This window comes from Narcine bancroftii, chromosome 10 (assembly GCF_036971445.1).
Source record: "Narcine bancroftii isolate sNarBan1 chromosome 10, sNarBan1.hap1, whole genome shotgun sequence".
In the NCBI taxonomy this organism is placed as follows: domain Eukaryota; kingdom Metazoa; phylum Chordata; class Chondrichthyes; order Torpediniformes; family Narcinidae; genus Narcine; species Narcine bancroftii.
The window spans coordinates 54,100,225-54,118,032 of record NC_091478.1 but is presented as its reverse complement, the minus strand read 5'-3'; the positions used below and the strand labels follow the sequence as shown (position 1 = coordinate 54,118,032).

General features: G+C 38.8%; 1 protein-coding gene across 1 annotated transcript in view; it reads left to right on the top strand.

Annotated features, from left to right (window-relative positions):
- The window catches only part of hydin (HYDIN axonemal central pair apparatus protein), a 1,560,590-nt gene that overhangs the window by 435,461 nt on the left and 1,107,321 nt on the right, over window positions 1-17,808 (top strand). The window contains exons 22-23 of the mRNA XM_069900939.1: window positions 1,504-1,647; window positions 14,044-14,357. Coding sequence (XP_069757040.1) covers window positions 1,504-1,647; window positions 14,044-14,357 — 458 coding nt within the window. The remainder of the gene's footprint in view (window positions 1-1,503; window positions 1,648-14,043; window positions 14,358-17,808) is intronic.

The following is a 17,808-nucleotide window of genomic DNA, read 5'->3' as shown; positions in this document are numbered from 1 at the left end:
AGATTGGTCACAGTGTTTGAGCTACCAAACAAAATAGACACATACACACCGAGAGGAGTTCAGTTTATACAAGGCTTTATTACTAAATCTAAAGCTGAATTCACACTACAATATGCAAGCCCTTCCCAATTATACTTATCAACGCCTGGACTGGTCCCAACTGCCAAAGCGAGGCAATGACTGCACACTTGTAATAGGTTGTCGGGGCGCCGGTAGCAGCTTCTCTACCTCCCTTGACTGGGACGTTAGCTGGACTCTTGAAGTTCTTCTTCTTGCTGAGAGATGTTGCCACCTCTTGGAGAGTCTCAAACTTCAGCAGTGGGACCATGGCTTATATTACCCAAAAGTTGTTTACTTCAGATCTTATCTCTTTGAACAAATGATTTAATTATCTTCAAGGTCTCCTGACAGTCTGCGACCAACAAAAGACAACTGTATCTCTTGGCCTCATGTTGGAAGTTGGATAATGTCCACTGATTCATATGCATCCCTGGACCCCATAGTGTAAATTTAGATAACGTCTTCCTATTCAACTGCATCCTGGTCCCCATGGTGGAATTTAGATTATATCTTCTGATGCAACTGCATCCCTTCTTGCATAAGCTGGTCTAAATCCTCCATTACATCTGGGAGTATAAGACTAGTCAGGCAGCCTGCAATAAATCAGTTTTGCTCACTGAACTCAACCCATCTGGTTGTGCGATCCTTCAGTTAGCAGTGTTGCTGCTGCTACAGGATGATTATTTTAAAACCAAAATGTTACTTAACTCACGTTACGCAAGATTTAAATCAAGTTCGGTGGGTTCACGGAGAAGCGAGTCCAGACACGGGCTACCAAACAAAGGATGACCATTATTGTACACATGGGGTCATCATAACGGGTAAGACACCAGAACAACTCTTGATATCAAAACAATACAGGCATTCACATCGGATACGATGATATCTGATACCAGTAGCTGCCTACACTCTCTCACTTTATTACATGCATGCAGTGATATTCAGTAACTAGCACACTCTTACAAGACAGGGACTTAAACACACATTCCGATTAACAGGGTGCAGCTCAATGCTAAGTATTCCCACGCAATACTATGGTCCACCTAGCCATGACTCTTCTGGCGATGTACACAGTTTGCAACTTGGCAGAGAGCAGCCTTCCTACTCAAGGCCAAGGAGCAAAGAGAATGGGCTTTTAAATGGGCACATGGTAAGCTTTTAAAATGTAGTAAGCTGGGGAGTCCGGCCCAGGTATTCAGTAAGTGATTAGGTGTGCACTAATGGGTGGGCAGCGCCCAACCTTGATTGGCAGGTGATACGACTTCCCACTAGGTTCCAGACAGAGGTCGTGTGACCCTTCGCAGTCCACATTCCCACCAGGTTCCAGACAGAAGTCACATAACCCTCCACAATCTGCCTACAACTTAGAAACAGACTAAGTTGCACATACTGTACATTGACCATCTGTAAGCCACATCACTGACTCTGTCTTGATCCTTGTAGCCCCTGCATGAGGTGCTGGTTCCTCAATACAAGCCACTTGCTTTGAAGAACATCTCTCCGTTACCTCTGACGTTGAATCTCAGCATGAAAGGACCATTCACAATCATAGAGAAATGGAATGAAGAGGCATTGATCGCTTCAAAGGTAAAGCACGTTTACTGTTTCACATCGCAGCTTCTGATGGTAGAAAGGTGAACACTATTTGACTAAAAAGCATGAACCACCAGCCTCTGTCTCTTAATCCCTGCTTTCCCGCCCCCACCTGACTTCATCTGCCCATCATTCCCCACATCAATTGGATCCACCCGTCACCAACCAGCCCCTGTCTAAACACCTCACCCCTATTTTCCCTCTGCACATTCCTAATATGGGATATTGACCCAAAAAGTCACCCATTTATCTCCCTCCACATATGCTGCTTGACCCGCTGAGTTCCTCCAGCAGTTTGCTGTTTGCAACACAGCTAGGTATTCAGACAGAGGCCTGGGATTTATGGTGTGAAATTAAGATTCATTGTGTGGTTGTTGGCTGAGTGAGGGACAAAGCAATGTTTTGATTATGAGCCTGCACTTGCAAACTGGAGGCTGGGTGATGTGGGGTGGACAAGAGTGGGCAGATTTTCAAACTTGATGAGGGCTGGGGAAATGGGTGTCAAGGGTCATGACACTTGCTTATCAGAGGTCTGATCAGGACTTGGATCAGGATCAGTGATGGGAGAGGCTTTTATTTTCAAGAGATCTTGACTTGGGATTTGTGGCATTCACAATCATGGATCTGGGAGATGAGGGCTAGGTCCAGTGGCCACTGGGGGAAATAAGGGCCAGGGCTGTAGAAGGGGTAGAGTGTCAGGGAGATTATGAGGGGTATAGACAGAGTAAATGTGAGTAGGATGTTTCCACTCAAACCGTGCATCTTGGCGCCTCACAGTTTGGCGGGCAGCAACCTCCTTTGAAGAAGACCGCAGAGCCCACCTCACTGACAAAAGGCAAGGAGGAAAAACCCAACACCCAACCCCAACCAACCAATTTTCCCCTGCAGCCGCTGCAACCGTGTCTGCCTGTCCCGCATCGGACTTGTCAGCCACAAACGAGCCTGCAGCTGACGTGGACTTTTACCCCCTCCATAAATCTTCGTCCGCGAAGCCAAGCCAAAGAAAGAAAAGGGGAGATAAATACTAGAGCTACAAGAACTGGAGAGAAGGAGAACAAGGCATTGGTTGGCAGGGAGGCCAGAATAAGGACAGATGCAATGCTCTTAAAACAATGTTGTTCTAGGAATAAAGGACAATAGCCACACATTGGAATAATGGTGTCCAATTTACCTACAGTGTTCTGAAAGGAGGTTCATGGGTTGAAATGCCTGGATGAATTTCTGGAGTGACACACAAAATCACAGTGTGCATCATAGAGAATGGGCCTTTGTAGTTTTATCGTGCAGAAATAAACCTTACCATACAATCAATTTCCATGGTATATATACTGATATTTCTATTTTGTAAGTGCTTTTCAGCTGATTCACTATGAGGTCCGTAGAAAGAGAAATAGAAGGTCTTCGGGCTTTTTTAGGAACATATTCTGCTGGCAGATTATTGATCTGAAACATTAATCGTTCATTTGAAGAGAGTTGGAACTGGAAGAAGGGAGACAGAGGTATGGGATACCATAGGAGTGGGTTAATGAAAATTGGAGAAGTTGAAAATGTTGCTGTATGGAATTAAAGATGTTAGAACTTCAGGGCTCTCCTGATGAAGGACTCAGGCTAGAAACATCGACTGTCTTACTTTCTGTGGATGCTACATGTTGTGTTAAGTTTCTCCAGTGCCATTGTGTCCTCAGCTCTGTTCTTCTCTGTAGATGTTGTATGGTTTCCACTGCTACCTCACATTTTCAGCATTTGTAGAAGTTGCTGATTTGTTGCAGTAAGAGACCAGATTTTCACCCAGCAACTGCCTAGCATGATAGGAGATTTTACATCCCTTCAGTGACTTACCAGCATATGTCTGCTGTTGAAGTAATGTGTGGCTTTCTCTCACTTCTCCCTGCCTCTCTCTGGCAAGTGGTTGAAACCTCCCACCATGTCTTTTCTTTAACCTACTTTGATGGTAATTTGCAGCATCCTCTCAATTTACCAGCAAGTTGTTGGGATCAGCCCATACCTATGGCACCACAGGGTTATGAAACAACTGTGCAGATTCAGTGTCACTTTGTGTGCCACTGATGAGACTACAGAACCCAGGCTCCTGTAACACGATCTACTTCAAGCTCTAAATGACCAGGGCAGCAGAACTGGTTCTCAAAGACCCTAAGAAATGTAACATTCCATCTGAGCTGGAGAAATCCCTGGCCAATCAGAGAAAGGATATCCAGGAAAGGACTGAGCGCTTTGAGAATCTTGGAAAGCTCTTGGAAATCCAGCAAAGGGGGCAAAAGGAATAAAACATCTTCGACACTACCCAGTCACCTTTTCCCTCCAACTATGGAAGGGTCTGTGTGGTGCATTCTACCTGGCTTTGTCAGCCACATCAGAAGCCACAAAGTGAAGTCACTTTATTTGTGTCTGAAAGCTAAGAGAAAAGAACTCTTGTACCAGATAACTACCAGGAAATTACCGTCTCCAACAAGTGGAGACCAACATTGCCACCAGTAAATATTTAAGGATAGGGTTTCACTTAATTAGAAGCTAAACTGGACTGGCCATGTACATTTTGCCTACATGAGTAGAGGCTGGCCATTTTTGCAGCAATTGACCCTCTGAAGCTTTGCTAATTAAAAACCAATTAAAAAACAGAAGTGAATTGGAACTCTTTTCCCTTGCTTGGATGAGTGGAGGTTCAACAACACTTGAGAATTTTCCTTTTAAATTTTATTTTAAATGATGCAGCATTGTAGAAGGCCATTCTGCCCAATTAGACCCAAATAATCTACCAGCCCTGAATGTTTTGGAAGGTGGTTGTGGGGGGGGGGGGGTGTGGTTGGTGACCGGAGCACCCTAAGAAAACCCACACAAGTTATAGGGAACATAGAACAATACAGCACAGAAAAACAAGCCATTGGACCATTCTGACCTGCACCAACTAATAAAACTAGCTAGTCCCACTGGCCTACTCTCATTCCGTAACCCTCCAGTCCACTTCTATCCATGTATTGATCCAATTTATTTTTAAAAGTCAAAATTGAATCTGCATTCACTACATCAGATGGTAGCTCATTCCTCACATCTACCACTGAATATTTATCTCCCCTAATCTAAGTGGAAACATCCTACTCACATTTACTCTGTCTATACCCCTCATAATCCTATAAACCTCTATCAAGTCTCCCCTCATTTTTCTTCATTCCAAGAAGTATAGTCCTAACTTGTTTAATCTTTCCCAGTAACTGAACTCCTGAAGACCCGGCAGCATCTTAGTGAATCTTCTCTACACTCTTTCAATCTTACTGATATTTCTTGCTGCTGGGTGACCAGAACTGCACACAATATTCTAAATGTGGCCTCACCAATGACTTCAATAACTTCAACATAGCATTCCAACTTTTTTACTCAATACTTTGATTTATAAAGGCTAGGATGCCAAAAGCTTTCTTACAACCCTGACCACTTGTGATGCCACGATCAGGGAACAATAGATCTGTATTCCCAGATCTCCTTGCTCCTGCGCACTCCTCAATGGCCTACTGTGTACATCCTACCCTCCTTCGCTCTTCCAAAGTGCAGCACACCTCACTTACCTGCATTAAATTCCAACAACCATTTACTGGCTCAATTTCCCAGCTGGTCCAGATCCCTCTGCAAGATTTGAAAATTATCCTCACAGTCCACTATGCCTCCTATCTTTGTGTCATCAGCAAGCTTGCTGATCCAATTCACCACATTATATAGAAAATAAACGATAATGGTCCCAACACAGATCCCTGAGGCACACCACTCAACACAGACCTCCAGTCTGAGAATCAACCATCCACTACCACTTTTTTCTTCCACTCAGCCAACTTCAAATCCAGTATCCTAACCCTCTGAACCAACCTCTCATGTGGAACCTTATCAAAGGCCTTACTAAAGTCCATATAAACAACATCCACAGACTTTCCCTCATCAACCTTTCTAACTTTTTCAAAAAATTTGACAAGATTTATTAAACACGACCAACCATGCATAAATCCATGTTGACTTTCCTTAATCAGCTGATGATGGTCCAAATATCTATATATCCTATCTCTCAGAAATCCTTCAAATAATTTACATACTACTGACATCAGGCTCACTGGGCTATAATTGCTCTTAAACAGCAGGGCAACATGGGCCACCCTTCAATCCTCCGACACCTCCCCCATAACTAAAGACATTTTGAATATATGCACCAGGGGCCCTGCAATTTCAATACTTGTCTCCCTCAAGGTGCATGGAAATATCATATCCGGTCCAGGGGATTTGTCTACCTTTATTTGTTGCAAGGCAGCAAGCACTTCCTCCTCCTTAAACTCCATATGTTCCATGACTCTTCTATTTGTTTCCTTTCTATTCTTGTTCACTATGCCAGTTTCCTGCGTAAATACCAATGAAAAAATATTGTTCAAGATCTCCCCCATTTTGTGAGGCTCCACATAGTCTAGGGGTCCAATTTAATCCCTTACTATCCTATTACTTTTAATATACTCATAGAAACCCTTTGGATTTTCCTTCACATTATCTGCCAAAGAACCTTCATGTCTTCTTTTTGCCTTTCTAATTTCCTTCTTAAGCATTCTCTTACATTTTCTATATTTTCCAAGTAGCTCATTTGCTGTTGTCTATACCACATATACAGCCTCCTCCTTTTCTTAACCAGCTCTCCAATATCCCTTGAAAACCAAGATTCCCTATGTCTGTTAACTTTGCTTTTATTCTTTGTAGGAACATGCAATCTCTGCACTCTCAAAATTTCATCCTTGAAGGCCTTCCACCTGCTGGATGCATCCTTGCCAGAAAATAACATTCCAATTGACACTTCTGAGATCCTTTCTCATTTCCTCAAAATTGTCCTTTTCTCCAATTCAGAACCGCAACTCAAGGATCAGACCTGTCCTCCGTAATTGAAACTAATAATATTATGGACACTGGACGCAAAATGCTCACCTACACATACTTCTACCACCTGACCTGCCTGGTTCCCTAAAAGAAGATCAAGTATTGCATCTTCTTTTGTTGGTCCCTCTACATATTGAGGTAGAAAACTTTCCTGTACACATTTGACAATCTTCAACCCATCCAGTGCTTTTACCACTTGAGAGTCCCAGTCTGTGTGCGGAAAGTGAAAATCTCCTACTATCACATCTTTGTTTCTGCTATCTCCCTACAGTTTTGCTGCTCCAATTCTCTCAGACTATTGGGTGGTCTGTAATAGAGCCGTATTAGTGTGCTTATGCTTTTTCCATTCCTCAGCTCCACCCATATGGCCTCTGTAGACGAGTCCTCAGTGCTGTCCTGTCTATGCACAGCTGTGATATTTTCCATGACTAGCAATGCCACGCCACCTCCTCTCCTCCCTTGTCCTCTATACCGACTGAAATACAGAACCCTGGAACAATGAGCTGCCAGTCCTGCCTCTCCTGCAACTAAGTCTCACTAATAGTAATAATGTCATAATCCCATGTGATAATCCTCACTCTAAGATCATCTGCCTTACCAACAATACTCTTTGCATTTGAGACCATTTCTTTCCTGAACAACCCTATCTTTACATTCAATCCTTGCACAAATCTCATCATCCTCCACCTTACTATCTGCTCTAACACTCTGGTTCCCCTCCCTCTACAAATTTTGTTTAACCGCTCCCCCTTCCCCTCCTCAAGGATGTTAGTTCCCTTTCAGTACAGGGGCAAATCGTCCCACCTTCCCTGCAGGTCCCATCTTCCCTGGAAGAGCCCATTTCTCCAGAAACCTGAAGCCCTCCCTCCTGCACCATTCTCTTTAACTACGTGTTAAGCTGGGTTATCTTTGTGTTTTTTTGCCTCACTAGCACATGGCACAGGTAGCAATCCTAAGACCCCAACCCTGGATTTTGCTTCAAAATCCCAAAACTCTCCTATCAGGACCTCCTCACCCTTCCTGCCCACACTATTAGTCCCTACATGTGGATGGACACCTGAGAATCAGGAGCATGCGATCCAAGATATCACAGACCCTGGAACCAGAGAGGCAACAAACCATCCATGATGATCAATCTCTCCCACAGGACCTCTTGTCTGTCCCCCTATCAAATCCCCTAACACCATTGCATTCCTCTCTTCCCTTCTGAGCTGAGGGTCCAGTCCCAGTAATAGAGACCCAACCACTACAACTTTCACTGGTAGGTCATCTCTGCCAACAGTATCCAAAAAGATAAGCCTAGTGTTAACAGGAATGGCCAAAAGGCTACCCTGCTCTCTATGCCACTTCCCCTTGCCTCTCCTGACAGTCTGTCTTCCTTCCAACACTTAGGGGTCACTGCTTCCCTATCACAATCTCTGCTTCGCAAATGATCCTGAGTTCATCCAGTTCCAGTTCCCTAACTCAGTCTCCCAGGAGCTGCAGCTGGATGCACCTCTTGCAGGCATAGTCATCAGGAACATGTGTGCTGCCCCTGACATTCTTCCTCAGTCACTGAGAGAATTCCTCAATGCCCCTCTCCAATAGCTGTCCCTCTTTTATTACTCTCTATCTGTTAACTCAATTGCTTTCTATCCCTAATTAATTGTCTCAATTGAATGCACCCCTAATCAACTAATCTCTCACTGCCTCCACACACAATTAAAGTAAGTGGAAAGGAGCTTACTTTTTTAAACCTGGTGCCCGAACCCTGTTGCCATCACTCGCACCTGCACAGTCAGCCTTCTCTCCTCCCTGAGCACGTAGCCCACACATTAAAACTACAATAAAAATGGCTGTCCTGCGAACAGACGTTAATGGATTTGAACCCAAGATTCTGGTGCTGATACAGGATTGCGCTAACCATGAGACTAACTGTGGTGCCCTTGACACCATCTGGGGCAAAGTATCCAAGTCCCAGTGCAGAGTGGCTACCACGTGCATTAATACAAGATGCATTGAATCATCTCACCAAACCTTGATTTACACCTCTGAATCTTGTGCCCTCCACCAACTCAAAAGAGCAAGGGTAGCAGTTTCATGGGAACAGGATGACATTCAAGTTTACACCCTGCTTTGGACACTTGCTTTTTTAAAAAAAACTTTATTATGTTTAAAAAAGAAAAGTACAGACAATATATAAACCTTCTTATTACATAAGTGAATTAGTAAAATAGATATAATCTTAATCAATAGACTAATCCCCTAAAATAACCCCTCAAAATGGCCCACCCCCACCCACACCCACCAAACCCCTTAATAAAAAAAACTATCCTATTTCTACAACTATGAGAGCCTGTACAAAGATTAAAATATCTTAAAACAACTTATGTTATTTTGACTATCTTTATGAACTAATATTTATATAATTAACATATATTAAGACCCAAATATTTTAAATATGGGTCCCACATTTTAATAAAAAAAGAGTAATTATCATGTAATCTATATGTTATTTTTTCTAGCGAAATATAAGATTTTAATTCATTATGCCACTTTAACATACTAATTTCTACTTCATCTTTCCATGTTACTGCAATACAATTTTTCGCAACAGCTAAAGTTATGCGAATAAAAGCAATCTGAAATTTATCTAAATGCAATCCTTTTAAATTCATCATAAACCCTAATAAAAACAACAAAGGGTCAAGCAATAATTGAATATTATACACCCTTTCTAAAAATTGCTCAACTTTTAACCAAAAATTTTGCACTTTCGCACATAACCATACCGAATATAAAAAGTACCTTTTTGTTCCCCACACCGAAAACATAAATCTGAATCCCTAAAACCATATCCTTTTAACTTCTCCAGAGTCAAATATAATTGATGTACAAAATTATAATTAACCAAATTATACCTTACATTAATTAATTTGGTAACTGCTTTTTCACATATCTTTAACCAATCATCTTCCAATATAGTAAGTTGTAAATCTTTATCCCATTTACTTTTAATTCTAAAAACATCAAGTTTTTTCATCTTCTCCTGTAATAAACTATACAATTCTGAAATAAATCCTTTTTTCAAAGACTCTGTAATTAATTTCTCAAATCTCAACAAATTAGAAAGTTTAATTTCTTTTTCTAAATTATCTTTAAAAAGTTTGCATTTGATAATAAGCATATATTGAATTTGTTGAGATATGAAATTTTCCTTCCAATTGAGTAAAAAAAAGAAAATTTCCTCGCTCAAAAAAATCCTCAACCCTTTTAATACCTATTAAATCCCATTCCTTTAAATAATAACTATCCATAGAAAATACAACCCCTATATTGGAGTCCGACCAGAAATTTACCCTTAGTTCCAATTAAAAAATCTCTTTTATACCAAATATCAATTAAATGTCGAAATATTGGAACAGTAAATGATTTCAAAAGACCTGGTCTCCACCTATATATAAATGAAGTTGCATCACTTTCCAAAAGTTGACTTAATTCTAATCTAACCCATACAGGAGTTTATTCCCTATCTAACATTCGATTAATACATTTCAATTGAGCTGCTTCATAATAATTTTCAAAATTAGGTAACTGAAGACCTCCTAATGCATATTTCCAAGTCAATTTTTGCAATGAAACTCTAGATAATTTACTCTTCCATAAAAATAAACTAACAGCCAAATTTAATTCCTTAAAAAATGATTTTGGTAAAAAACAAGGAATAAACTGAAAAAGATGTTGTATTTGAGGAAATGCATTCATTTTAATGCAATTCACCATTCCTATCAAGGTTAATAGTAAATCTTTCCAAATCTTCTTTAATTTTTCTTAACGAAGGTATGTAATTCAACTGATATAATTGATTATAATCCATATTTATTACAACTCCTAAATACTTTATGTTTTCAGACCAACAAAATTGCTTGCACTCCAAATAATCACCTTTTGAAACAGGTAATAATTCACTCTTATCCCAATTAATTTTATAACCAGACATCTCTCCATAATATCGCAAACAATTCTGCAAATAAACTAAAGATTGTTTAGGATCAGTTAAATAAATTAATACATCATCTGCAAATAAATTAATTTTATATTCATTATCCCAAACAGTAATACCTTTAATATTAATATTTTGTCTAATAAATTGAGCTAAAGGTTCATTAACCAAAGCAAACAAAGCTGGAGACAATGGACAAACAAGCCTGTCTTGCTGATCTTGATAAAGTAAATGACGATGATATAATTCCATTTGTCACTACTCTAGCTGAAGAGTTATTATATAGAGCTTTAATTCATCTAATAAAAACTGGACCAAATTTAAAATGTTCTAACACTTTAAATTAAAAATGCTATTCAACACGATCAAATACCTTTTCTGCATCCAAAGCCACTACCAATGGTAAATAATTTTGTTCTCTTGAAGCATTGATTAACAATATTAATTTAACAAACTTATCAGCTGAATAATGACCTGGAATAAATCCTGCCTGATCTACCTGAATTAACTTTGGTAAATACTTTGGTAAATATTTGCAAGTACTTTGGCTACAATTTTATAATCAACATTTAATAAAGAAATTGGTCTATATGAAGCAATTTTTAATTGATCTCTATCTTTCTTTGGAAAAACCATAATCAGTGCCCTAGAAAAGGATTCTAGAAGAGAAGACATTTCTACTGCTTGTTCTAATACTCGATGGAATATCGGAAGTAATAAATCATAAAATTCCTTATAAAATTCCAACGTAAATCCATCTTCTCCGGAGATTTCCCATTCAGCATCATTTGCAGCATTTACTTAATTTCCAAATCTGTAAAAGGAGAATCTAATTCTTGAGATTCAGAACCATTCAAAGAAGAAAGATATAATCCTGCCAAAAAAGATTCTACTCTATCCTCATCATATACCACCTCAGACTTGTATAAATCCTGATAAAAAGAACAAAATTCATCATTAATTTCTTGAGGTTTATATGTAACATTCAAACCTTTTTTAACAGCATTTATTGTCCTAGAAGCTTGTTCCATTTTCAACTGCCAAGTTAAAACCTTGTGTGCCCTTTTCCCCAATTCATAATACCGCTGTTTAGATCTTTGAAGTAATTATTCATACTGATATGTTTGCATAGTATTATAATGCATCTTCCTTGTTCCATTTTCAACTGCCAAGCTAAAACCTTGTATGCCCTTTTTCCCAATTTATAATACCGCTGCTTAGATCTTTGAATTAATTTTTGATATTGATATGTTTGTAAAGTATTATAATGCATCTTCAAATGAGATAACTGTATCTTTTCATCTTCAGAAACCTTCTTCTGCAAATTCTTCTCCAAACTTTTTATCTCTTCCTCAAGTTTATTCCCTTCTTCCAAATATTTTTTTCTTAATCTTAATGGTTTAATTAATAATTTGGCCTCTTAAATATGCTTTCAAAGCATCCCATAATGCAAAATTACTTAGCACTGAATTTTCATTTAACTGTAAAAAAGTAATAATTTGATCTCTAATAAATGTAATAAATTCTGACTGTTTTAATAATGCAATATTAAACCTCCATCTATAACTAATTTGAACCACATCAGGGCAAGCACATGAAATTAATAAAAATGAATGGTCTGTATGACTTTTATAATCCACACTATTCTCCTTTTTAAATGAGCCAACACTAAAAAAAAATCTATTCTTGAAAAAGATTCATCTCTAAATGAATAAAAGGAAAAATCTTTCTCCGTCGAATGTCTCCTCCACCAAATATCAACCAAATTTAAATCCTTCATAACCTCCAATAAGCGATCCGCCATCTTTAATTTTCTTACCGATTTTGGAGATTTATCCAGTAAAAGATCCAAACAACAATTAAAGTCTCCTCCCACCAATATATTGTTATTAGCCTGATTTAATCCCAAAAAAAGCTTCAGTTATAAATTTTTCATCATCTACATTAGGAGCATAAACATTTAACAAAGTCCATAACTCAGTGAAAATTTACAATTTACCATCAACATCCAACCCTTCTTTTCCGATACTGAATCCAATGTAAAAGACAATTTTTTATGAATTAAAATAGCAACTCCACACACTTTAGAATTAAAAGAAGATGAAATAACTTGACCCACCCAATCCCTTTTCAATTTTAAGTGTTCTTTTTCTGTCAAATGTGTTTCTTGTAGAAAAGCAGTACCTTTTTCTATTTCTTGATGTAAGCTAATACTTGTTTTCTTTTAATTTGATTATTCAAACCCTTAAAATTAAAAGTTGCAAAATTTCAGTTAGACATTACAAATGAATTAAATCAAACACAACATAAAAATAAAAATACAATTCAGGCTCCAAACTACAACTAAATATATATAAACTCCCACCAACCCCCTATTAAACCCCCCCGAAAGAAAAAACCCTTCCCCCATTAAAAAAAAACTGCTAAAGCAGTATCCACCTCGGTTAACCAAGTGCGGTTAAAACCACCAGCGGCAGATGACTTCAGTAATAACTGGGAAGCCATCTTTCTCCCCAGCCAGACACTCCATAAATAACTGTCCAGCTGAGGAGAGATGGGGTCCTCATTCTACGCCATCTTACCATGCCCCCACCCCCCGCTTTGGACACTTACAGTCTTTGAACCATTGTACTTACGGTTCCTGTATGTTGACTGTCAGCAGGTTATCTGAGTCTATTCCGTTGCCCACGCTGCACTGCAGTTAACAAGATCCAATTATAAATAACTTGAGAGTGTTTCTGATCATTATGCTAACAAAGAATCTGCTCAGATAGCAGTGGGACTCTCTTTGGGCTTCCATACCATGGTAACATTTGGCTAATAAGTGAGTGAAATAAGACAGGGGTTTATTCAGTCATACTGCTCATTCTAACCAGCATAATGCAGAGTCAGGGGAAATACAAAAAGTTGCAGATGCTGGAATCTCAAGTGAACAGAGAGAAGCTGGAGGGTGCCAGCAGATCAGGCAGAGACTGCAAAGACAAATGGTCAGTTTGGGAAGCACGGTTAGCATAGTAGTTAACACAATGCTATTACAGAACTAGTGACCCGGGTTCGAAACCGGCACTGTCGTTACGGAGTTTGGACGTTCTCCCTGAGTCTACGTGAGATTCTTCCAGGTGCCTCAGTTTCCTCTAACCCTTCAAAACATATGGGCGTTGTTGGGGTATTTGCATGGCACAGACTCGTGGGCCCAAAGGGCCTGTTACAGTGCTGTTTTGTCTAAATTAAATGTTTCAAGACCCTTTATAGTAAGTAACACCCTGAGTTCCTGGTAGTACTTTTGCAAAGCAATAAACTTCAGACACTGGAAGTCAGAGATAAAAAAAGACAGACAAATACTGGAAAACTAAGGAGATTGGAAACAGAGCTAGGGCTATCATTTCAGGTCAATGCTTTTCATTAGAACATTATTTTTAAACGTTGCACTGCTGAGATTGTTACCAATGCCTTTGATATTTCCAAATCTTCTTACTTTCCTTTTCTTTGAACAGACTGTGAAACTGGATGCTGATGAAAAGCTGGAATTGTTAATCCGATTTGAACCATCTTACAAGAAGGACTTGTACATACGTGTTGCAGAGGAGATTCTTGCAATTCAGTATTTGGAGCATCCACATGTGGACTACGTGGCTTTGAGAGGAGAGGTGAACTTCCCAAATCTGTATTTTGAAACCACCACTGTGGATTTTGGCTGCATCCTAAATGATACAGAGATGGTTCACCATGTGGCAATGACTAATTGTAGCCCACTGTTAGTGAGATATCGCTGGTCCTTCCTTTGGGGTGATTCGTTATACCAAGACAGGTAAGATACCCATTTAACGCTTGTTAATTTTCTTTTGATGACATGGAAGATTATAGGAGGTAAGGGACCCTGAATCCTCTGTAAAAACCATCATCTTTTGAAGCAAACATGGCCAGGTTAGGGAGAGAACTTCTGAGTTCAATATTGCTCATGATAGGCATGTTCAAAGGCTTGTTTCAGCTATCAAAGGCAAAGCAGGAATTGTCTTGGACTTATAAGCTTAGATATGATTTTCTAAATTTTGCGAATTCAGCTCGCAGTCACACAAAGAAACGGTTGCTCGCTGTTGTACCACACTGCAGCATATGAGAATTTACCCCATATTTACATCCTGCATACAAAGGGGATGATGTGTGGACATATCTCAGGTTGGATACAGCCAATCTGACCTCCACCTCAGCCCTTAAATTTGTCAAGAGATCCTGAGATGTCATATAATATGCTGAACTAAGGTACCAGATGCACATTGTACAAATGTGTATGACAATAAATCCGCAACTGCATCTCACATGACCCTATTCAGTTGAATTTGGATGTCAATATTCAAAGGTTGGTCTCATCAAGATTAATATCAATGGCATCTTTTTGAATGGCTTGTATTTTTAGATAAATGAACAAACTTAATTGAATGCGAACCCTGCCCGACTGAAGATGAGGTAAACAACCTAGTCAAAACTTCTGTGATCGGACACTAATAGGTGAAGAAAATATCAGACTAGATAGGCTGAAGGGCATGTTTCTGTGTTGTATTGTTCTTTGGTTCCATGGCTCCTTCACCACTGCACTGAGCATTATCCTTTTCGATGTTTATTATTGAGGTTTATGATGTAAGGGATTAGTTCTTATAAACTCACATACCAAACATGTTTTATTCCTCAAAGCAAGTACCAGTTATCAAAATGCAAATATCTTTATAACAGTACATGCCTCCTTATACTATTTTCATTTCTCTGGCCATGCATCCTGCTATTCCATTGATGAACTCCATCAAACAATATTGATTTTGGAGCCTTTTAAAATGAAATGTGAACTTTTTTTTTATTGGAGATTTATCGATTGGCACTTCATGTCATTGACATTTCTTCATGTCTTGATGAATTCTTATGGTCATATTCAGCACCTAATATCTTGCATCTAATGTTTCCCTTTTTTGTGAAGATATGAATGGGATATTTATTTGAACAAAAATAAATAACACTGGTCAATGAAGATTTTGCTTCCTGGACACTTTGGGTGTACTGTACTTTATGGATTTTGGCTGCTAATCACAAAAATGGCAGTTATAGGTCCAAAGTGGTCTACCTCTTCTAAGGATCTTTTACCACTGAACCAAGAGGAGAGTTGAGATACACAGGACTATTTTTGTGTTTAGCATTATCACTGTTAAATACCAGCCTGTTCATCCTTATACACAGTAAATGGAACAGAGAACACCCTGACATCACTGGTGGGTGGTATTGCAAAAAATACAGAGGATCAACATGATTCAGCATTTGACAAGGTACAGGTTAATCAAGGCCAAGCTCTGTAGATTTGTTAAGGTGGGGGCCAGGTTTTGATTTTTGAGGAAGGCTGGCGAGGACGGTGCCTCTGATGTAGTTTACATGAATTTAAGCAAAGTGTTTAACAAGGTTCTAATCATATATCAATCATGTTAGAAAAATTCAACAGAAATATGGCTCAATGTGAAAAAGGAAAAGGCTAATTAATAACCTGTGGAGTTGGGTTTTTTTTGTGAATTTCATTTATTGATCACCGATGGTGGACATCAAAAGAAATAAAGAATGATTACAGCAGATTAAGAGAACTGATGCTAGTTTAACATATCAAAAGATGTGTTCCTAATGATATAAAATCATACATAGATGACAGAGAAGTAGAAACTTGACAATAATCTGTTAAGTTAGCCAATGAGTATGCTCTGACCCACAAGGTTATGTTTATACCAAATAAAACCTTTCAAAAGGTTAATGTGGTTCATCCCAGTAAATATATCTGGAAATAATGAGAGAATTATGGATGAAGGGAAACAGGAAAGGGAAAATCCTTCAGATCCCTTTGTCATTATTGTAGAAAACCTGGTCATGTGATGACAAATTGTTAAAAGCTGAAGAAACAGAAAGAGGCAACATCTCTTTCTCATCAAAAAAATGAGAGACCTGGAAACAAAGCAAGTTTCAGGTCTGCTGACAACTTTGAGGATGTTTGAATATTTTGTGTCAAAGGACTTGGTTTTGGTAAAGGAAGGGGCACCGCAAGTGCCATTGAACATACTTTGAGTTACTGGGACAGTCCACTCACTTGTGTTGAACAGTGTTTTGGAGTTTGATCATGAGACTGCCACAGGTGAAATAAATTTAATCCGAGGTTTGGGAGGTGAAATGGAGCCGGTATCTTTTCATAGGATATTTTTGAAGTCAGAAATAATTAATGGGATGGTTACTATTGGGATTCGATGAAGTTTCATTGATTTTGGAGGATGACTTGGCAAAAGGTCAAGAAGGTCCTGTGATCAAATTGACAGAGAAGCCAGTTATTGATGAGGTAAAGACAGGTTTTGAAATCTATCTGGCCTGTGCAGTGACTCGGGCAATGGCAAAGAAACTTGATAAGGAAAATAAAATTATTCATAAGGCAGATAAAATTATTGATAAGGCAGAATAGTTTTTAGATTGAGTTGATCTGTCAGAAACTTCTTGTAGACCGGGATATTGATGTTGAATCTGAAAGTAAACATTTCTCTTTATCACAAAAGGAATTGATAGGAAAACAGAAAACAGATATTGACCTTGCTGAGGTGAGAAATAAGGTTATATCTGAGGAGGAAATTGAGAAAAGCCATTTGGATATTATTTTAAAGATGTTGTGCTTATGAGACAATGAAGACTGAGAGATATACCTGCTAATGAAGAATGGGCAGTTATTCATCAGATTGTAGTTTAACATAGAGGAAAGAAATTTTAAACTTGGCCCTTGGGTGGTTATTTTAGAGTAAAGAAGACTGTAGATAAAATAACAAAACATTTTTATTGACCTAGGTTGAGGAGGGACGTTGTGACTTTTTGCAAGACGTGTCACATTTGTCGGGTTGTGGTAAACCTAATCGGGGCTGCCAAAGGCACCATTACAAACTCTACCTATTTGTGGAGAATCCTTATCTAGAGTTATTGTGGACTGTGTTGGTCCAAGGCTAAAGACAAAAGCTGGAAATCAGTACTTGTTAACTGTTACGTGTGCAGCTTCCAGGTTTCCAGAAGCTATTCCCCTTAGGAACATAAAAGCTAAATCCAAAGCCAAAGCTTTGGTTAAATTCTTTACAGTAGTGGGATTGCCTAAAGGAATTCAATTGGATCAAGGAAGTAATTTTATGTCAGGACTTTTTCAACAAATTATTTATAAATTGGGAGTTACACAAATTACATTATGGGCATATCATCCTGAAACTGAAGGA